At 43.1% G+C, this 23,700-nt stretch overlaps 1 protein-coding gene across 3 annotated transcripts in view; it reads left to right on the top strand.

Annotated features, from left to right (window-relative positions):
• malrd1 (MAM and LDL receptor class A domain containing 1) overlaps window positions 1–23,700 on the top strand; it is a 114,078-nt gene that overhangs the window by 7,588 nt on the left and 82,790 nt on the right. For all 3 annotated transcript variants that reach the window (XM_014180735.2, XM_045710658.1, XM_045710659.1), the window contains exons 5-10: window positions 2,753–2,849; window positions 18,622–18,765; window positions 19,278–19,436; window positions 20,193–20,298; window positions 21,159–21,532; window positions 21,741–22,204. In XM_014180735.2, coding sequence (XP_014036210.2) covers window positions 2,753–2,849; window positions 18,622–18,765; window positions 19,278–19,436; window positions 20,193–20,298; window positions 21,159–21,532; window positions 21,741–22,204 — 1,344 coding nt within the window. The remainder of the gene's footprint in view (window positions 1–2,752; window positions 2,850–18,621; window positions 18,766–19,277; window positions 19,437–20,192; window positions 20,299–21,158; window positions 21,533–21,740; window positions 22,205–23,700) is intronic.

The following is a 23,700-nucleotide window of genomic DNA, read 5'->3' as shown; positions in this document are numbered from 1 at the left end:
ATTCACCCTCTGAATGGGACACACAGATCCATTGCTGTGTTCGAAAACTCATACCAACATAATGTATACTACACACTTAATGAGTACATACTACATACTATTAGTTAATTTTAGTATACTGTAAACGAACGGTTTCCTTTTAGTTGAGTGTACTAGCGCTTCGCCTGTCTACTGAAAGTTGATGCTGTTGCTATGAAACTTCTTGCTAGCTTGTTAGCATAACAAATTACTAGCTAGACATCTTACAACTTCATTAACCATGTCCATTGAGAATGCACAACGACTATTTTTATTTTATTTTATTTTATTTAACCTTTATTTAACTAGGCAAGTCAGTTAAGAACAAATTCTTATTTTCAATGACGGCCAAGGAACAATGGGTTAACTGCCTTGTTCAGGGGCAGAACAACAGATTTTTACCTTGTCAGCTCGGGGATTCAATCTTGCAGCCTTTTGGTTACAAGTCCAACACTCTAACCACTAATTTACCTGCCACCCCAATTGATAAAAGAGGGCAAAGGAGGCTGACACAGACGGCCTACAGTTAGTCAACTGACAGTCCACATGGGCCATTATCCCTATGGAACGCTTTCGACACCTTGTAGAGTCCATGCCCTGACGGATTGACACTGTTCTGAGGGCAAAAGGGGGTGCAACTCAATATTAGGAAGGTGTACCTAATGTTTTGTACACTCAGTGTATATCAATGCATTATATAAATTGTGGCTGCGTATCCGCCATAGAAATAGAATATAAGCTCCGGTAATATGGATAGCCTAATGAATGGTTTGGAGCTTGTATTTAAGCAATGGGCGAGTTTTGCATGGCCCGGTGGCCCGGGTGGGTGGAGATTTCTCTTTAGGATCAATGGAATGGTTGAAAATGAGCAAACACTACACACCTGCGGCACCAGGCTATGCAAAACGAAATTGCCTAAAATGTTAGTGGTCAAAACTATTCATCTTGGGGCGACAGGGCAGCGGGGTTCTAAAATGCAATCATACAGTATCACACAATTTTACCATTTATAAAATTGTCATATATTATTGTTTTTGCAGACTAGCTAAAAAATGAGTCAAACTTGACAAATTATCCAATGGATTATGATAATTTTCTGGTATGATAATGATCATTTGCTGCACTCCCTATTTTAATTTGCTCCATGGCAAGGCGGCCAAGTGTAGGGTAGTCACTAGTTAACACAGCCACAAAGTCATAATTTTCTGTCACGCCTGCTCCCGCTCCCTCTCTGGCACTCAAGGGCACCAGGCTGCCCTTCATTACACACACACCTGTCACCATCATTACGCGCATCAACGCTCACTGGACTCCTTCACTTTGTTGATTGACTTCCCTATTTCTGTCTGCTCCTCACTTTGTTCCCTGTGTCAGCATTATTGTCGTTTCCGTTTCCCCTGTCCAGACGCTGTCCGTATTCTGTTCCTGTCCATGGTCATTAAATGTTCACTCACTGCACCTGCTTCTCGTCTCAAGCGTCGATCCTTACAATTTTCTTAAAATCAGATTTTAAACCTAACTCTCACCTTAACCCTAACCTTTACCACACTGCTACCATTAGCCTAAATCTAAACTCATAAAGCCATTTTTTTTCATGAATTTGTTCCATATAGCCTATTTTGACTTTGTGGCTGTTTTATCTTGTGGAAACCCAGGTGTAGGCTACATAGAAAAGCTGTTTGGCTCTCAGAGGACAACAGGTGTTTCTGATTAATAAACATTGCAATGCTGGTGGGTGTTAATGGTGCTTTCAGAACAACTTGGAACTCAGGGAAAAAACTAGGTCAAATCATGATGTCAGTGATCTTCAGGTTGGAAAGGCGGAGTTCTAAAAAGATACCAGAGTTTCCAACTTGGAATTCCGAGTTGGATGACCGATTTGTCTTGAATGCACTGAGCACGGCATAACATTTAAACAAAACCCAGGCCTGAAACAAAATGTTGGCTGAAAAGAATTTGCACATCATCACATAGGAAAAGACACGTAAGACTCATGAAAACATTTGAAGTCACACATTCGGATTTGGCACTTCAAGCCCAAATATATCATACTTTGACTAAAACGGTGACTTATGTTACCATTTGTCTTTCAACACCAAAAAAGTATTCTACTGATGTGGGCGTTTAATGACATTCAGACTACAGAGTGGCATGTATTAATGGATGCCAAGGGAAGCCTGCCTTCCCCAACAATTTTAACAATCCAAAAAGAAACAAACGTATAAATGATTTCTCATTCGTGTCTATCTGTGTTTCATAATTGTCCTTCAATTCGCAAGAGGCTATTTCACCAGAGAAAGCATCTGAGCGAGGCAAACAGCACCCCTCTGTCTTAGTATCTGTAACCCATGTATCTGATGATGTCTGAGCCAAAATAATATGACATGTCACATACTAAGACAAGGCCGCTGTTTCGCTCGTTCGGATGCTTTCTCCAGTGAGATTGAGGAGTCTTGCTGTCGGCGAGCGTCTTGGTCAAAATTATCAATATATTCAGAGATGACCTATCAGAGCTCAGAATTTCTGTGGGGGCCACTTGGGTGGCCAATCAGATTTCAGGGAGGCCCGTGACCACCCTGGGCCACCCCCTGGACATGTCACTGCACACACACACACACACACACACACACACACACACACACACACACACACACACACACACACACACACACACACACACACACACACACACACACACACACAGTATGATGTTCCTCTGTCCTGTGTATTACAGGTCATCATTCTAGGGGAGCTTTCTGGTGACAGTGACCCCTCTGAGATCGTGGCCATAGATGACATCTCCTTCAGTGATGGTTGTGTGACTGTCCCTGGTAAGGTCTTCTTCCATACCACCTCACTGTACACACAAATGTCAGGCCATGGCAAGGGTTAAAATGATCAGAATCAGCATTACACAGTAAAGTACAACCCCTATAGGGCTACATATGAGAAAAACCAAGAAGAGGGGGATATACTGTAGTTGAAATACAAATATCAATACACGCACAATCCTGTTCTGTGTGTTGGTATTCTGAAGAGGCAGGTAGACATGGCCCGAGCTGTCAGTCATAACTCAAAATGTTTGGTTGTTTTTTTTGCCTTATAAACCTACTGTACCTGGCCTCAAATTGAGACCTCTTAATCATGAGACAATAAATTCACCCCAAAGTGTGAGCTCACCATCTTAATTTATGGCTGTTGGCGTGATGGAGTGGACAAGAGAGACACGTGGCCTTGTGAAACCATAATTTAGCGGTGTGTGTGTGTGTGTGTGTGTGTGTGTGTGTGTGTGTGTGTGTGTGTGTGTGTGTGTGTGTGTGATTGCTGGACATGGATTTGTGAATGATAGCACGGAATGTGAGAGGCCCCAGATCATATTACCTTATACATTGAGCAAAATACATTTTAAACCCGCTAGAGAAAGATTTCCATAATCTCCGCCTCAGGGTGCTCCTTCAATAGAGTTAGAGGAGATCAGCAACACTTCGAGAACAAATGGAATTAAATAAAAAAGCTTTATTGCAATGAATAGTAGCAACATGTTTCAGATTTTGTCCTTCTTTAGGGTTTTTGCAGAAATAAGAAGGATTTTAAACATTTCAAAATGGCCTCAGGAAGCAATTACAAAGAATATGCTAATAAAAACATGTGATAGGTTAAAACAGTTGTAGAAAGACCAATTGATTGTGAGTGCATGTTGCGCTGACCAATGGAATGTGAAAACACTAAAATAACATCAAACGTTAGGTTGGATGAGTTACATGAATCTAACCAATTATTATTAGTGTAGACTGACCAATAGATTGTGATATTATGTTGTACTGAACAATAGAACATTTACATTTGCTTTCAGTGAGGGGGTTCTATTAATCTCGCCCGGGTGCCCGTGTAGGTATGTTTTGCACCTGGTGAAGTTGATTGCATTCTTTTTGGAACCGGGCTGCCCCCCGGGGCTTGAGCCAGGTGCCCCATTCAAAGCCCACAGTGAAGTCGGCTCAAAACAAAGTGACATAGGAGCGCGTGGAGTAATGAGTAGGATTCTGTTTCACGTGCAAAAGCGATTGCCTTGGAGCTTTATCTGGCATCCCAATGAAAACGAGTTCGAAAATTCAAATATTTATTTTATGGAAAATAAATGTTGTATGTTTCTGGAGGATGCACCATGCTGCCTTGTTGACAAAATGTCAGAGCGGTAGCAGATTACTGTTCAATTTGAGAAGGGCGCTCCTCTCTCCCCGCGTTCACCTGGTGACGTTACGGGCCTTTGGCCGGTTCCATGCGGCTCAGATAATCGAATCCGCCCAATGATAAAGTCAGTTGAGAATATTACCAACTGACAATGTAAACAGACACTCACGACATTACCAATGATGAATAAGGAAAAAGAGGAGATATGCTTACTAGAGGAAATCCTTGATAATGAATTCCTCATTCATACAGTACCATTAGGAAATAAATATTTGAAAATGGAATCTATAAAACGCCTCTCTATGCTTTCTAAATTGATTAATAACGCCACCTCTTGGACCCAGGGACATTTTCTCAATACCAATAATTTGCTTCTTTAAAATGTCTGGCCATTGGATTTTTAAGATCTTCTCTTTTGATAGAGCGTCTGTGTTCAATGATGCTTTCCTTAAGGGATTAAGGGAACGTTCAGTCTCACCTATGTATACTGTCCCGCAACAACAGTTTATCATATAAACAGCATTCTTGGTTTCACAAGTTATGAAACTGTTCATTTCCATTCTCTTGCGCTGACAGGGTGATTGTACCATTTAATGTTTCTTATGAGTTGACAATTAATACAATTACCACACTTAAAATTCCCCACTGCTGGGCATCCTGTAAGACTATTGGACTTATGATCTTGGGAGGGACAAGCTTTCACCACTCTATTTCTTATGTTCCTGGCTTTCTTAAAAGTAACCAGGGCTTTCTCCTTAAATACATTTTCTTAAAGGGGAACGACTTTGTAAAATATACCAGTGTTTAAATATAACATTCTTTATAGTACTTGTCTTGGGAGTAAGGGTCGTGCAATATATAAGAGATGGCTTTTTCTTCTCTTGTTTCGAACCAGTGGGAGCTTTCCTGGGTTCTCTGTTTTAATGACTTCAGCTTCTTGTAGCCATTCCCTTTGAAAATACAAATCTTCCAATTTATCCAGCATGCACTGTTTATTCCTTTCTTATACAACGGGTGGCTTGAATCCTGAATGCTGATTGGTTAAAACTGCATGCTATCCGGTATCTATTCCACAAGTTACCACCGGCTAAATCTAAAGGCTTTTCTTCAGAGGTAGGGTGATAGTGGTTTTGCAGTCTGTGGGTTTGGTAAACAGATCACGGGATAAAACACATTTTCAGTGACCATTATGTCCAAAAAGGTAATCGTTTCAGTGTTATATACTGCTAAAAAAATAAAGGGAACACTTAAACAACACAATGTAACTCCAAGTCAATCACACTTCTGTGAAATCAAACTGTCCACTTAGGAAGCAACACTGATTGACAATAAATGTCACATGCTGTTGTGCAAATGGAATAGACAACAGGTGGAAATTATAGGCAATAAGCAAGACACCCCCAATAAAGGAGTGGTTCTGCAGGTGGAGACCACAGACCACTTCTCAGTTCCTATGCTTCCTGGCTGATGTTTTGGTCACTTTTTAATGCTGGCGGTGCTTTCACTCTAGTGGTAGCATGAGACGGAGTCTACAACCCACACAAGTGGCTCAGGTAGTGCAGCTCATCCAGGATGGCACATCAATGCGAGCAGTGGCAAGAAGGTTTGCTGTGTCTGTCAGCGTAGTGTCCAGAGCATGGAGGCGCTACCAGGAGACAGGCCAGTACATCAGGAGACGTGGAGGAGGCCGTAGGAGGGCAACAACCCAGCAGCAGGACCGCTACCTCCGCCTTTGTGCAAGGAGGAGCAGGAGGAGCACTGCCAGAGCCCTGCAAAACAACCTCCAGCAGGCCACAAATGTGCATGTGTCTGCTCAAACGGTCAGAAACAGACTCCATGAGGGTGGTATGAGGGCCCGACGTCCACAGGTGGGGGTTGTGCTTACAGCCCAACACCGTGCAGGACGTTTGGCATTTGCCAGAGAACACCAAGATTGGCAAATTCGCCACTGGCGCACTGTGCTCTTCACAGATGAAAGCAGGTTCACACTGAGCACGTGACAGACGTGACAGAGTCTGGAGACGCCGTGGAGAACGTTCTGCTGCCTGCAACATCCTCCAGCATGACCGGTTTGGCGGTGGGTCAGTCATGGTGTGGGGTGGTATTTCTTTGGGGGGCCGCACAGCCCTCCATGTGCTCGCCAGAGGTAGCCTGACTGCCATTAGGTACCGAGATGAGATCCTCAGACCCCTTGTGAGACCATATGCTGGTGCGGTTGGCCCTGGGTTCCTCCTAATGCAAGACAATGCTAGACCTCATGTGGCTGGAGTGTGTCAGCAGTTCCTGCAAGAGGAAGGCATTGATGCTATGGACTGGCCCGCCCATTCCCCAGACCTGAATCCAATTGAGCACATCTGGGACATCATGTCTCGCTCCAGCCACCAATGCCACGTTGCACCACAGACTGTCCAGGAGTTGGCGGATGCTTTAGTCCAGGTCTGGGAGGAGATCCCTCAGGAGACCATCCGCCACCTCATCAGGAGCATGCCCAGGCGTTGTAGGGAGGTCATACAGGTATGTGGAGGCCACACACACTACTGAGCCTCATTTTGACTTGTTTTAAGGACATTACATCAAAGTTGGATCAGCCTGTAGTGTGGTTTTCCACTTTAATTTTGAGTGTGACTCCAAATCCAGACCTCCATGGGTTGATAAATTGGATTTCCATTGATTATTTTTGTGTGATTTTGTTGTCAGCACATACAACTATGTAAAGAAAAAAGTATTTAATAAGATTATTTCTTTCATTCAGATCTAGGATGTGTTGTTTAAGTGTTCCCTTTATTTTTTGGAGCAGTGTATTTCATAGTACATTTCAGACATCTAAAATGATAATTTATAAACCTCTGTTCCAACATTGTAATGTCTCCCTGTTATAGTAAAAAAAACATGATCGATATTACGTCTCCAAGTAACAATATTGGGGGAGAAAATAGTTAATGTTAGGGTCCTATAAAAAAAGTTATTCTAGTCTGCCAACAAAAAGATTAGCATAACTGTATAAAAGCCATCTTTGTTCCCTTGCCAGTGGAAGGCAGGGCTTATTATTGAAGAAAAATGAGTTGCTTTTCAAAACAGAAGAAGCCAGGCTGATGGTGAAGCTTGTGGGGAGGTTGTGTACTGGTCTGGTATCAATATAGTGTTCTGAGGTCTCCAGGCCTTATTGGTGTGGCATGGTAGTATACAAGGCCTTAATGTCCAAGGTGCACAATATAGTTCCTTGGTTCAACAGGCAAGGCTATTGATGAACACAATGAACTGAGTGCTGTCCTTGATGTGTGACTTCAGCTTAGGGACAAACTCTTTAATGTGATGATCTACAAAACTGGAGACCCTTTCTGTGAGTCTACCAAACCTGAGACAACTGGAGGTTCACCTTCCCGCAGGACAATGACCCTGAGCATACTGCTAAAGCAACACTTGAGTGGTTTAAGGGGAAACATTTAAATGTCTTGGAATGGTCTAGTCAAAGCCCAGACCTCAAACTAGTTGAGGATCTGTGGTATGATTTAAAGATTGCTGTACACCAGCAGAACCCATCCAACTTGAAGGAGCTGGAGCAGTTTTGCCTTGAAAAATGGGCAAAAATCCCAGTGGCTAGATGTGCCACGCTTATAGAAACATACCCCAAGAGACTTGCAGCTGTAATTGCTGCAAAAGGTGGCTCTACAAAGTATTGACTTTGGGGGGGTGAATAGTTATGCAAGCTCAAGTTTTCAGTTTTTCTGTCTTATTTCTTGTTTGTTTCACCCCAAAAAATATTTTGCATCTTCAAAGTGGTAGGCATGTTGTGTAAATCAAATGATACAAACCCCCCCAAAATCAATTTTAATTCCAGGTTGTAAGGCAACAAAAAATGCCAAGGGGGGTGAATACTTTGCAAGCCACTGTATGTCTCAATTGAGTTACCTCCTTCAATAGTACACATTGTTCACAGATATTCAACTCCTCAGTGTGACACTCAGCCTTGGCATATCATCTTTAGTGGTAGCCTACAGACCTTGGATTTGTCTTTGTGCATTGACAATGGAACTCAAATCTGTACCCACAAGCCAATGTTTTTGATGTTTCCGCTCTTTTCACATGATACTACAGCAATATTTCTCAGCACCAAGTACACTATAGCATCTTTACGGTGCGGTTTACGACCAACATAATTCTCCCAATAGTATTACGTACCTTTTCTCTGTGTCTATAAAACTAATGGAGGTCATAGGTTCTCCATCGATTTTCCTATTTTACCATCCGCCGGGTGCCTTTGGGCCCTAAAGTCCTCTCTCATGGTCTGATGTGTGTAGAGAGAGTCGGTATTGTCGTTTAACGTAACACCCCTAAAGCAGTGCTTTGAGTGTGATTCCCTTAGTCTGCCCACCACAGGGCCAGCTACTAGCCTCCAGCACCGGGCCTAGTTTAGCGTGTCTAAGTGGAGGGGGCAGGTCAATGTCATCTCAGGCATGCTATCTCTCTGCCTCCATCTGTCTTCTTGCTCCTGCGGTGCCGCTTTTAACTGTGCGACTGTGCTAATACTCATCAAGCCTGGGAATTGTCCTGGTCAACCGTAATGGCAAAGACGTAAAAACACACACAATCTGCCAACGCCGGGGCGGGTGCAAGATCCCGACGCTAGTGACTTCATCTTAGTGTCCGCGTTATTTTCTCTCAGGTGTGTCTGTTTGGTCATCTCGACTCCGACTAAGCTTTACTGCTTATGAATAATGCCAGCATGTTTTAATTAAACACCCTTGGACAGAGCAGAAGAACCTGTGTTATACCAACACTTGTGAAAAGTAGGCTATAGCTTAGTAGCTTGACTTTGATCCATAGCACATGAGATGTTGACATTTCTCTATGAGCTATAAACACCTCATTCATTCATTTGATCACCCTGTTGTAGGAAATGTACAATTTGTAGTATATTTCAGGATTAAAAAGGATTCTGAAGTTTGTAATTTCTACTTTGAAATTTCCGACTTGTCCATTTAATTATAATCCACATAATAATTCATATTTTCTGTTGCTGAAGGATAACTTTCTTGCTGTAGAAAACTGGCTCAAATTAAGATCCTGCATCTGTAGCACCATATTGCCTGTAGCCTACTGTACATGATGGAGGAACATATTGCCTGTAGCCTACTGTACATGGTAAGCTGTAAGTGGCACTTCACTTTTTTGTATGGAAAACAGCTGTGAGGATTTTTTTAAATAATATTCACAATATATTGACACAATTACAATCTTTTTAGAATAAAAATCTTATTTCATCAATTACATTTGGAAATACGTATTTGAGTGAACATTAGCAAGCTAGCAGGAGATGAAACAGAAAGTGAATTCTCTCTTCCGTGTCTCCCCGGTTTTAGCTTGTGGCTATTAGGATTAGGATTTAGGATATTAGCTAGCTTGTACATGACACATTTAGCTAGCTATGTTATCGACATATGGCAGTACACAAACAAAATCTAGCTCGCTTATTTTGCCAGCTAGAAAGAAATAGCCGCAAATTAATTCAGTAACAGAGGAAGAGGATAGTGTAGCATGTGCTTAGCATGGAATATGCTAACAATGAAACTGACCAAAGGACTAGATTCGGGAAGAGCAGTAATGAGATTAGCATTAAAAGATCAGACCAGAGACCAGGATATACAATTTTAACATGGTACTAATGCCGGCTAGTTTATTTTAGAAAATGTTGTAGTTCTGAAAGTAAAAATGTAAATCACAATAATTGTATTTCACCATAAACAAATTAACACTATTGAAATACCCTGGGTAATCTGGCATTACTCATCTCATATGAAATATACTGTTTTCTATACTATTCTACGGTATCTCATTCACTTAATGTTTACATATCTTGCATTACTTATCTTATATGTATATACTGTATTCTATACTATTCTACTGTATCTTAGTCCGTTCCACTCTGACATCGCTTGTCCATATGTATAGAGGCTTAATTCATTCCTACTTAGATTTGGGAGTATTGGGTATATGTTGTGTAATTTGTCAGATATTCCTGCACTGTCAGAGCTAGAAGCGCAAGCATTTCGCTACACCCGCAATAATATCTGCTAATCACCTGTATGTGATCAGTAACATTTTATTTGATTTAGTTAAATAATCTATGGGTCTATTTCAATGCCTCAAGTAAAATCGGTTTCTATTTTAATACCTCAGATAAAATCAGGTGCACACTTCTATAGTATCAATTATCACCAGTAAAGTTAAATTCACATAACAAAATGACATTCAAATACACATTCAATATTTCAGTCCTATCCCATAACATGGGGTGATCGGTCCCAACAAACAAAGTAGAGCTGTGGAGAATAGAGTACTTACAGTGAGGGAAAAAAGTATTTGATCCCCTGCTGATTTTGTACGTTTGCCCACTGACAAAGAAATGATCAGTCTATAATTTTAATGGTAGGTTTATTTGAACAGTGAGAGACAGAATAACAACAAAAAAATCCAGAAAAACGCATGTAAAATTTTTTTATAAATTGATTTGCATTTTAATGAGGGAAATAAGTATTTTTTCTTGCCAATTGGCCTGGACCCTTTGTTGACACGCAGCCCCGCCGATCCATCACGACTGGTCTGCTGGTCTGTTGACGTAATTCAGACGATGTGCTCTCAACCGGCAACTGCGTTGTGGATGTCGGTGAAGACCCATTTGCTAGCCCCGGCCCGCTAGCTTACTGAACGCTGTGTCTCCCGCTCGCCTAGCGTAGTAACGACTACCAAACGGCTCCCTGTTTCATCTATTGCTGCTCATTGGACCCTATAATCACTCGGCTACACAGCTGATGCTTGCTGGACTGTTCATTAACACGGTACTTCATTTTGTTTATCTGTCGGCCCCATCCTCGAACTCAGGCCCTGTGTGTAGCTAACTGACCCTCTCTGCCCATTTATCTCCATTTACCCGTTGTTGTTGTCTTAGCTGTTTACCTGTTGTTGTCTTACCCGTTGTTGTCTTAGCTCTCCCAATCAACACCTGTGATTGCTTTATGCATCTCTCTAATGTCAATATGCCTTGTATACTGTTGTTTAGCTCCTAGTCCTGCTCAACATGCCTCAGATAGCGCCTTTGTCCCACCCCCCACACATACGGAGACCGCACCTAGCTTAACAGGCGCCTCCAGAGATGCAACCTCTCTCATTGTCACTCAATGCATAGGTTTACCTCCACTGTACTCGTACCCTATCATACCCTTGTCTGTACATTATGCCCTGAGTCTATCCTACCACGCCCAGAAATCTGCTCCTTTTATTCTCTGTTCCGAACGCACTAGACGATCAGTAATTATATCCTTTAGCCGTACTCTCATCCTACTCTTCCTCTGTTCCTCTGGTGATGTAGAGTTTAACCCAGGCCCTGTGTGTCCCCAGGTGCTCTCATTTGTCCTGGCTTAGGAAGGCCACCAAAAATTCTGAAATTTCCATCCCCAATTATAACATTTTTCATCAAGATAGAACTGCTAAAGGGGGCGGAGTTGGAATCTACTGTAGAGATAGCCTGCAGAGTTCTGTCATACTATCCAGGTCTATGCCCAAACAGTTCGAGCTTCTACTTTTAAAAATCCATCTCTCCAGAAATAAGTCCCTCACTGTTGCCACTTGTTATAGACCCCTTCAGCTCCCAGCTGTGCCCTGGACACCATATGTGAATTGATTGCCCCCATCTATCGTCAGAGTTCGTACTGTTAGGTGACCTAAATTGGGATATGCTTAACACCTCGGCCATCCTACAATCTAAGGTAGATGCCCTCAATCTCACACAAATTATCAAGGAACCTACCAGGTACAACCCCACATCCGTAAACATGGGCACCCTCATAGATATCATCCAGACCAACTTGCTCTCTAAATACACCTCTGCTGTTTTCAACCAGGATCTCAGCGATCGCTGCTTCATTGCCTGCGTCCGTTAAACGACCACCCCTCATCACTGTCAAACGCTTCCTAAAACACTTCTGCGAGCAGGCCTTTCTAATCGACCTGACCTGTGTATCCTGGTACAATATTGACCTCATCCCGTCAGTAGAGGACGCCTGGTTGTTCTTTAAAAGCAACTTTTCAGGGAAGTCAGGAACCAATATACACAGTCAGTTAGAAAAGCAAAGGCTAGCTTTTTCAAACAGAAATTTGCATCCTGCAGCACTAATTCCAAAAATGTTTGGGACACTGTAAAGTCCATGGAGAATAAGAGCACCTCCTCCCAGCTTCCCACTGCACTGAGGCTAGGAAACACTGTCACCACCAATAAATCCACGATAATCGAGAATTTCACCTGGCTACCCCAACCCCGGCCAACAGCTCTGCACCCCCCGCAGCAACTTGCCTAAGCCCCCCCCCCCCCCGCTTCTCCTTCACCCAAATCCAGACTGCTGATCTTCTGATAGAGCTGCAAAATCTGGATCTCTACAAATCAGCTGGGCTAGACAATATGGACCCTCTCTTCCTAAACTGATCCGCTGCCATTGTTGCAACCCCTATTACTAGTCTGTTCAACCTCTCTTTCGTATCGTCTGAGATTCCTAAAGATTGGAAAGTGGCTGCGGTCATCCCTCTCTTCAAAGGGGGAGACACTCTAGACCCAAACTGTTACTGACCTATATCCATCCTGCCCTGCCTGTCTTCGAAAGCCAAGTGAACAAACAGATCACCGACCATTTCGAATCCCACCGTACCTTCTCCGTTATGCAATCCGGTTTCTGAGCTGGTCACGGGTGCACCTCAGCCACGCTCAAGGTCCTAAATGATATCATAAACTCCATCGATAAAAGACAGTACTGTTCAGCCGTCTTCATCGACCTGGCCAAGGCTTTCGACTCTGTCAATCACCATATTCTTATCAGCAGAATCAACAGCCTTGGTTTCTCAAATGACTGCCTCGCCTGGTTCACCAACTACTTCTCAGATAGACTTCAGTGTGTTAAATCGGAGGGAATGTTGTCCGGACCTCTGGCAGTCTCTATGGGGGTAACACAGGGTTCAATTCTCGGGTCGACTCTTTTCTCTGTATAAATCAATGATGTCGCTCTTTCTACGGGTGATTCTTTGATCCACCTCTACGCAGATGATACCATTATACATCTGGCCCTTCTTTGGACACTGTGTTAACAAACCTCTAAACGAGCTTCAATGCCATACAACACTCCTTCCGTGGCCTCCAACTGCTCTTAAATGCTAGTAAAACGAAATACATGCTCTTCAACCGATCACTGTCCACACCCGCCCGCCCGACTAGCATCACTACTCTGGACAGTTCTGACTTAGAATATGTGGACAGCTATAAATACCTAGGTGTCTGGCTAGACTGTAAACTCTCCTTCCAGACACATCTCCAATCCAAAATTAAATCTAGAATCGGCTTCCTATTTCGCAAAAAAAGCCTCCTTCACTCATGCTGCCAAACATACCCTCGTAAAACTGACTATCTTACTGATCCTTGACTTCGGTGACGTCATTTACAAAATAGCCTCCAACACTACTCAGCAAATTGGATGCAGTCTATCACAGTGCCACCCCATATACTACCCATCACTGCGACCTGTATTTCTAAAAACCTGTTTTTGCTTTGTCATTATGAGGTATTGTGTGTAGATTGATGAGGGGAAAAAAACGATTGAATCAATTTTAGCGTAAGGCTGTAACGTAACAAAATGTGGAAAAAGTCAAGGGTTATGAATAACTTTCCGAATGCACTCTATATTACAGTTTCGCCTAATAGGAATACACAACAGATTACAAACTAATTATTGTGTTTTTAGCCAAGAAAAGCCTCTTTGGATATGTAGCTCACGTCTTTTATATCTAACCACGCGTCATTTTGTTCAGTTACATTGGCTTCTTTATGCGCAATGTCTGTTATTATTCATCTCACCTCCAGTTCGGCTGCAAATTTGCAGCAGTTAAATATTTCCCCACAACGGTTATAAATACCGATACTGTGCTTTGTCACAAATAATGGGCTTAGAACCATCAATAATACCCCACGATTAAACGGAAACCTTGGATACAGGATGAAACATGACAGAAACAGCTTATTGTAAATCTTCCCGTCCCCTGAAACAAATTCGGGTTAATAAGTGATCATAGGTTTGACCTGTATTCACCTGGTCAGTCTATGTCATGGAAAGAGCAGGTGCTCTTAATGTGTTGTACACTCAGTGTATCTCCAAAGGGACACACATGCATGCACACATATATACACACACACACACACACACACACACACACACACACACACACACACACACACACACACACACACAGACACACATATATACATACACTTACACACACAAACACACTTTTGTGTGTGTAGATGTCAGTGGATGCTTGTGTACTTTTGTGTGTGTTTAAAGGGATTTAGATGTCTTGTCTTTTTGGATGATTGTGAGTTAGTGGGTGGGTGGGCATGTGTGTGTGGAACACGCTGCTCCAAATTAATAATTTTGACCCGTTTCAGTGATTTTCTTAGTTCTTTTGTCTGGGGCTCTGGAGAGGATCTGAATGGGTGTCTTTCTGGCTGCTGGCTCCTCAGTCTGGATCTCTCTATGCCTGCGTCCCAAATGCAACCCTATTCCCTACATAATGCATTACTAAAAGTAGTGCACTGTGTAGGGAATAGGGTGGCATTTGGGACGCAGAATGGATCTCTCTGTGTCAGTCACAACTCATGTTGCTGGAGTCGACCCAGGAGATGGTCGTCTTTATTACCAAAGGCTACATGGGGAAGGGAAATGTTATTTTTTTACCACATTCATTCACAAGATACTAGGGCCAGGCCATAGACTTGATACCTCCTCCAAAACAGAACCTTTTATTTTATTTCAAACATATACAACTCAGTCACTATAGTGTATAGTAGTAGTTCTCAAACCTCTCCTGTAGGGGATCCTTGCTACTCCATGTATTTGATTCATTGCAGAGCTAGCACACCTGATACAACTTGTCAACTAATCATCGACCTTTGACTAGGTGAACCAGGTGAGCTAGATCAGGGCTACAACAAATTGTGAATAGTCTGGGGGTTCCAGAGCAGAGGTTTGAGAACCACTCGTCTATAAGTACAACAGAGGAACTAAGCATGACCTTCCTGTACATTTATGTAGCCTGACTAATATCAAAGTAGACAGCTTGCGTTGTACCATGCGGTCTGGATTGCCAGGATACCGTAGACCTGCTATCTGTTCTAAAACACAACCTGATGGTCCTACTGTATTTAAAACAGATACAACTCACAGACGGCACTATAGTCCAACAGAGGAACTATGCATGAACTTCCTGTACATGTCTGTATATTCTGTTTTTCAAGTTTTCCAATGTTTGTGAGTTACTGTTCTTACTCACAGAAATGAGAAGAGAGGCCTTTTTTTTCAATATCCAGCCAGAACCCATCCGAAAATTGGACTATTTTATTTAATCGTGTTTCCGATACTTCTCATATAAAAGCCAGAATTTAATTTCAGTCCAATTAAGAGATAGAGTCTACGGCTCAATATTGATCTAAATAACTCTACGCTCCCATTGGTTCTCATCATTTCATGGTCCAATCAAAATCCTCTCTGCCATAACAACATAATGTACTTACTCTTATGGAGGATGAAGACTGATTTAAGGGTAGCTCTCTTTCGTGCACAGTGATTTCCCATGAGTGGAGCTTTATGAAAAACGTGCACAGGATAGATATCATGGCTGTAAGTGCCTGCATGAGTACAAGACATAACATAGAGCTCTGTCTGTAGTACGAAGTCTGCATCTCAAATGGCACCCTATTCCCTATATACAGTGCCTTCATAAAGTATTCACACCCCTTGACTTATTCCACATTTTGTTGTGTTACAGCTTGAATTTAAAATTGAATAAATTATGAATTTTGTCACTGACCTACACACAATACCCCCTAATCTCAAATAAAAAATTAAAAGCTGAAATGTCTTGGGTCAATAACTAATCAACACCTTTGTTATGGCAAGCCTAAATAAGTTCAGGACTAAACATTTGCTTAACAAGTCACATAATAAGTTGCAGGAACTCACTCTGTGTGCAATAATAGTGTTTAACATGATTTGTGAATGACTACCTTATCTCTGTACCCCACACATACAATTATCTGTAAGGTCCCTCAGTCGAGCAGTGAATTACAAGCACAGAATCAACCACAAAGACCAGGGAGGTTGCCTTCCAAAGAAGGGCACCTATTGGTAGAATGGTAAACATTAAAAAAGCAGACAATGAATATCCCTTTAAGCATGGTGAAGTTATGAATTAATAATTGACGTTTTATGTGTCCCCAACCTATTGTGTTTTTGGTTTGTTTATTTGAGTTGTTTGTAACTTATTTTTGTACTTATTTTGTTTCTAATGTTGCCGCTACCGTCTCTTATGACCGAAAATAACTTCTGGACATCAGGACTGCATCACTCACCACGGACTAGCAGAATATTTTTTTTCCTTTCACAACTCTGACGAGCCCGACGCGAAGGATATACTGCTTTCTCGAGAACAGACCCAGATCCCCGTGATTTGCGTGAAGAGGAGGCGGAGAAAAAGGGGCCAAAGGGCGGTCCGCCTTCTGAGAATTCATAGGCGATCGAATAAACCCCCCCTTTCCTCCATTCTGCTAGCAAACGTGCAATCTTTGGAGAATAAAATCAACGAGCTACGTGGAAGAATAAGCTACCAGCGGGACATTAAAAACTGTAACATCTTATACTTCACGGATTTGTGGCTGAACGACAACACTATCAACATACAGCTGGCTGGTTACACGCTATCCCGGCAGGATAGAACAGCGGCGTCTGGTAAGACAAGGGGCGGCGGACTATATATTTTTGTAAATAACCGCTGGTACACGATATCTAAGGAAGTCTCGAGCTATTGCTCGCCTGAGGTAGATTATCTCATGATAAGCTGTGGACCACACTATGTACCTAGAGAGTTTTCATGTGTATTTTACGTAGCTGTTTACATACCACCACAGTCAGAGTGAGCTGTATTCCACCATAAACAAACAAGAAAATGCTCACCCAGAGGCGGCGCTCCTAGTAGCCGGGGACTTTAATGCAGGGAAACTTAAATCCGTTTTCCAAATTTCTATCAGCATGTTAAATGTGCAACCAGAGGGAAAATAAACTCTGGACCACCTATATTCCACACACAGAGACGCATACAAAGCTCTCCCTCGCCCTCCATTTGGCAAATCTGACCATAATTCTATCCTCCTGATGCCTGCTTACAAGCCAAAATGAAAGCAGGAAGCACCAGTTACTCGATCAATAAAAAAGTGGTCAGATGAAGCAGATGCTAAGCTACAGGACTGTTTTGCTTGCACAGACTGGAATATGTCCTGGGATTCCTCCGATGGCATTGAGAAGTACACCACAGCAGTCATTGGCTTCATCAATAAGTGCATTGATGACGTCATCCCCACAGTGACCATACCCCAACCAGAAGCCATGGATTATAGACAGCATCCGCACTGAGCTAAAGGCTAGAGCTGCCGCTTTCAATGAGCGGGACTCTAACCCGGAAGCTTATAAGAAATCCTGCTATGCCCTCCGACGAACCATCAAACAGGCAAAGCATCAATACAGGACTAAGATCGAATCGTACTACACCGGCTCTGATGCTCGTTGGATGTGGCAGGGCTTGCAAACCATTACAGACTACAAAGGGAAGCACAGCCGAGAGCTGCCCAGTGACACGAGCCTACCAGACGAGCTAAACTAATTCTATGCTCGCTTCAAGGCAAATAACACTGTAACATGCATGAGAGCACCAGCTGTTCTGGAAGACTGTGTGATCACGCTCTCCGCCGCCGATGTGCCTAAATGACTACCGACCCATAGCACTCACGTCTGTAGCCATGAAGTGCTTTGAAAGGCTGGTCATGGCTCACATCAACACCATTATTCCAGAAACCCTAGACCCACTCAATTTGCATACCGCCCCATCAGATCCACAGATGATGCAATCTCTATTGCACTCCACACTGCCCTTTCCCACCTGGACAAAAGGAACACCTATGTGAGAATGCTATTCATTGACTACAGCTCAGCGTTCAACACCATAGTGCTCTCAAAGCTCTACAGAGTATTTTGTGTAGATCGTGACAAAGAATTACAAATAAATCCATTTTAATCCAATTTTGTAACACAACAAAATTTGAAAAAGTCAAGGGGTGTGAATACTTTCTGAAGTCACTGTAGTGCACTACTTTTGACCAGGGCCTAAAGTAGTGCACTATATAGGGGATGCGATGCCATTTGTGACACTGTCTGAAAGGCCTCTACACTGTCCCTAGTCCACATTGTTTACTGCTACCAGTAATAGCATTGTCTTGTCATGTGATATGTGTATTCCTTCCTTTCTATGTTCTTTATCTGCTTTCATTCCCAGCCCCAGATAGCAGTGTTCCTCTGTCCCCAGTCCTTCTGTGCCCCCCCTCCTCCTTCACCTGTGCCAGTGGGGAGTGTATTGATGAGGGCAAGGTCTGTGACTTCACCCCACATTGTCCTGGCGGGGAGGATGAAGCCAGCTGCCGTAAGAACCCTGTTGCCAAAAATGCCAAGTAACAAACACACCAAACTCCAAATCCCATAAACAACCCTGGGCGTATCCCAGGTGCTGTGCTCAAGCTTCTGTCTTTTTGTAGTTTCAATTATCATCATTTTTTCTGCTACAGTTGTAGGCTATATCAGTAATGATCACGTTTGATCCTTCAGGTTTTTGGAAGTTTGATGTAAGAGTACTTCTTCATTGTCCAATGTAGTCGAAGCTATGAATTAGTCAAATCTAGTCCGGAGGCCAAAAAGGGGGTCAGTTCCATTCCTATTGCATTTCACCATTGGAAAGCATTTAAATCCATGCATTGACTGGAACGTAGATGGCATTGACCCTCCCTCTCCTAGATGCCATTGAATCCATTGTCTTGTTGATTTGATTTATTTTGCGGTAAATACGTTACTACAGTTTAAAAAGTACACAGAAATCCCAGAGAATAACACAAGCAAGCTTGAAATACACTTACTTACTTATGCTCTCTCTTCACCCAGGCTCCTTCTGTGACTTTGAGAGTGACTCTTGCGGATGGCATGAGTATGGCTTTGCCCAGGGCGATGGTTTCGACTGGGTCAGGGGCTCAGCAATGACTATACCACTGGACCACCAGGGCCAGATCCCTCCTCTGGACCACTCCACCAACAGCAGCCAGGGTAGGAGGGAGGTGTCGCTGTCAACACAACACCACACAACACTCCAAACAGCACAGTAACGCGTAGCTCTGGTCCATGGTGTTACGTGCTGTTTCCTAACAGCATCAGTGTCAGAAAACCGCACCTAACACCTTGAACCAGAGCTAGGTAACACTGTGGTCTGAAAATAGTTATCTCCCCCACCCCCCCACAGAGCGAGCTAATGGAATAAGCACAGAAGTGTGATTGCCTGATAAGAGGCTGTGTGGTGTCGGCTCGATGCTGTCGGTTTGAAAATAAGAGGCAGAATAAAATAATATTACTCACAGATTAAATCAATCACTTCTTCAGAAAATGCCCCGGCGGGTAATTTTGTAAGTACAGAGAGCCAGAGAGAACGGCGGCGTCTGGAGAGAGAGAAACGCTTTCTCAGCCATCTGAATAATAGAGGGGAAATCGACATCTCTTCCTCCTGGTATTAAAAACCACACACCTCTGCGCAATATTTCACCCACTCCCAAACTTTATGTGCTCTTCTTCCTCTGCATTTTCAAATATATATTTTTTTGTAATCAGGATAGTCAGGTTAATTGTTGTACGTTTATGGCTTCTTCCTCATGTTTTTTTTATATGGGATGTCTCCTTCCTCCCTCCCTCTCTCCCCCCTCCTTCCTTCTCTCCGTCCATTTCTCTCAGCTCTGCTATTTTCAGGTTTTTATGCTGTTGTAAAGTTCTCCTCTGCCTCTGGTTTTGTAATGCTTTCCCTTCTCATTGCAGGCCACTTCATGTTTGTCTTGAAGAACAGTAGCAGTATTTCCCAGAAGGCTTTTCTCCGGGGCCCCCAGTACCGCCAGTCAGCCTCTGGGTGCACCATGACCTTCTGGTGAGGATGATGACCCTGTTATCTTACAAACGCCATTAGAAGATTCCATTCCTCATGGTTCAGTAATGGGCCTGATGTTATTTCCACACTGGGGTGCCTCAGGGTATAGCTTTTGATTATCTCAGTACAGTAGCTCACTTTTTCTATGGGGCACCATGACATTGTGGTACATACAAATTATTTACCGCTGTCTCTCTCAACAGAATAGGCATGAATTGAGATAAAGCTGAATTTCTCCTCAGCTCATTCGTCTGTAGATATATCACATGCCTATCTAAAGCTCTGCTGTTTTAGACTGCCAATTTGAGTTATAGATGTTCAAGTGCAGTATTTCACTAGCTCTGCCTCGTTCTCTCTTTCCCTCTCTTTTTGCTCTATGAGCATATCCCATTTCGTAGCCTCAGTCAGTAGTGAGACGTGCATCTGAATCGGTCACATTATGACACTTTTATGGCTGTTTAACATCCCTGTCAGAAGACAGATTGTATATTTCCTTTGGATGATTGGAATGCTACATTTGTCAGAAAATTGCAGTTCAAGGGTTTATCAATTTCATTTTCTCCAGAGCAAGCAGAAATGTTCACGTTTAATGTCCGGCATGTTACATTATCATTCCTGGACAAATCATTACCTCATCTCAAGAAATGAAGTACACTTCAACAGAAAACGGTGATGGGTTGCAAACCAGCCTAATCAAATGGCTGTTATGTATTAGTAGTATGTAAAGATGGCGTCCTAAATGGCAACCTATTCCCTACATATTGCACTACTTTTGACCAGAGCAAAGTAGTGCACTGTAGAGGGAATAGTTTGCCATTTGGGACGCAAACAATTATCCCGCTCTACCCCCACACACCCAGGCATTATAACTCAGGCATCTCGGTGGGGGCTGCAGAAATGTACCTGCGTATCGCTGGCATGGACAACACCACCGTGCTGTGGCAAACCCTCTATAACCAAGGGAACCACTGGAACCGGGTCACAGTGCAGCTGGGCCGAATCACTCAGCCCTTCCAGTTCTTATTGGCTAAGCTCAGCCTGGGCGTGTTTGATGGAGTCTCCGCCCTGGACGACATCAGCTTCCAGAACTGCTTGTTGCCCCCGGCGGTGGAGGCGGGGCAGTGCCCCAGCCACACCCACTTCCACTGCTTGAGGAGCCGGGCATGTGTGGAGCACCTGCAGCTTTGTGACCTGGTGGACGACTGTGGGGATGGCTCGGACGAGGAGGACTGCTGTGAGTCATACTCACACAGACCAACACATAGGCAACCATACAATCAAAATAGAATGTACAGTATATGTGTGAGATACTAGACTATACAACAAAATAGGAACATTTTGGCTAAGCACTTGGCTCTTATAGCACCATATTTTGTGGGACGATAACAGGAAAACTCTATCTCTGTCAATATTGTCTTCCTCTCCATCTCTTCCTCTCTCAGCCGCAGAGCTGATTTGTGACTTTGAACAGGGACTGTGTAGCTGGACCCAGGAGCAGAGCCACAAGGGAGGTGACATCTTTGACTGGACGCACATCCAGGGCCCAACGCCCACCCTCCAAACTGGCCCCTGGAAGGACCATACCCTGGGCAACGTTAATGGTCACTACCTGTACATCGAGTCCTCTGCCCCCCAGGAGTTTAAGGACACGGCTGTGCTGGTCAGCCCAGTGTTCCAGCCTACCCTCCACCGTGGTAACGGAATGCCCAGCATCGCCACAAGCCCCCGCTACCCCTGTGTGTTCCGCTTCCACTACCACATGTTTGGGTCTCATGTGTTCCGCCTGGCCGTGTACATGAGGACCACCAAGCCCGGCCACGGTCACATGCTGTGGGTGCGCTACGGCGACCAGGGCAACCTGTGGCACAGGAAAACTCTCTACCTCAACAGCGCCAAGCCCTTCCAGGTAACTAGGGTGGCAAAATTCTGGTAAACCTTCCCAAAATTCCCAGGTTTTCTAGAAATCCCAGATTGGACATTTCCTGGAATCAGGAGGGAATAAGCAGGAAATTGGGGAATCCTCCAATCAGGATTTCTGGAAAAACAGGGAATTTGGGGAAAGTTCCCTCTTGTTCAACCCTATAGGTAACTCATTCAAAACTCTTCAAATTAGTGCCAGAGAGAATCTTTATATGTGATGGTTTATTGATGTTGTCGTCTGGGGAATTTGCCTTTGTGAGGGATGGTTGGTTCAGTGGTGTTTCTGCTATCAAACCACACTTGTACCTCCTAAAGAGGTGCCCGTCACTGCTCTGAGACTCAACAGAAAACAGTCCACATTGACATCAGTAGGTCAACTGTTCACTTCCAATCGGACAACACAAATTGCATGCTGTAGTTAAACACTCCTCACTTGAGTTCCTTGTGGTTCAAAAGCCTTGTTCCCATTGGCATTTTTTTGTTGCATATCTGATTGGAAGCTGTTCTTTTTCCTGCAGTCTGAATAGCCAAAAAAGCACATTGAATCCGATATTTCAATCGCCATTTCAAACCACCTTTGTAGGTTGTTTGAAATCAGATACAAATCTGATTCTTGGCCATGCGACTTGATCTGATTTATTTGTCCTCAAGTGGTTTTTAGCCTGTTATTTGTTGCTTGCTAGCTACTCTGACATTTTTGACAAGAACAAGTTAACTGACTTGTTAATTGTTTACAAACAAATGAGTGAATGTGCTAGAAAGCTTAACAGCTACCTAGCTAGCTAGTTGACTGCTGTGGATAGCCAAAAAAGGACTTGTTTTGAAAGTTGCATATTTTTATCCTTTGAGGTTTTTAAAGTGTTCTTAAATAAAATGTTTTAAAGTTTTATTAACAAACAAAACACATTCCACATTCACAGATGTGGCAGACATAAATAATATAATCAAATATAATATAAAACAAAACAAACATATATGGAGCAGCACTATCTGTGATCATAGCTATTTCCAGCTTTAGCTGAGACAACGAGCGAGGAATTTGTTTTGCAGCACCTTACACAACATGTACTGTATATACACACATTTCCCTAATCACCCCATTCGCTCTGTCCAATTTTGAAATATAGTTGTGTAGTGGAGACCAATCTATCAAACCTGAGCTGTCTCTTGCAGAGGTTATGAGCTTTTCAAGAGGAAGAAAATCAACAATCTGGTCAATCCACATTATAAATATTATAATTCCTTCTTAAAGGCTTCTTCCTTGCTGAGCGGCCTTTCAGGTTATGTCGATATAGGACTCGTTTTACTGTGGATATAGATACTTTTGTACCTGTTTCCTCCAGCATCTCCACAAGGTCCCTTGCTGCTGTTCTGGAATTGATTTGCACTTTTCGCACCAAAGTACGTTCATCTCTAGGAGACAGAACACGTCTCCTTCCTGAGCGGTATGACGGCTGCGTGGTCCCATGGTGTTTATACTTG

This window comes from Salmo salar, chromosome ssa29 (assembly GCF_905237065.1).
Source record: "Salmo salar chromosome ssa29, Ssal_v3.1, whole genome shotgun sequence".
NCBI lineage: Eukaryota > Metazoa > Chordata > Actinopteri > Salmoniformes > Salmonidae > Salmo > Salmo salar.
The sequence above is the reverse complement of the archived record's forward strand: the minus strand, read 5'-3'. Positions and strand labels throughout refer to the sequence as shown.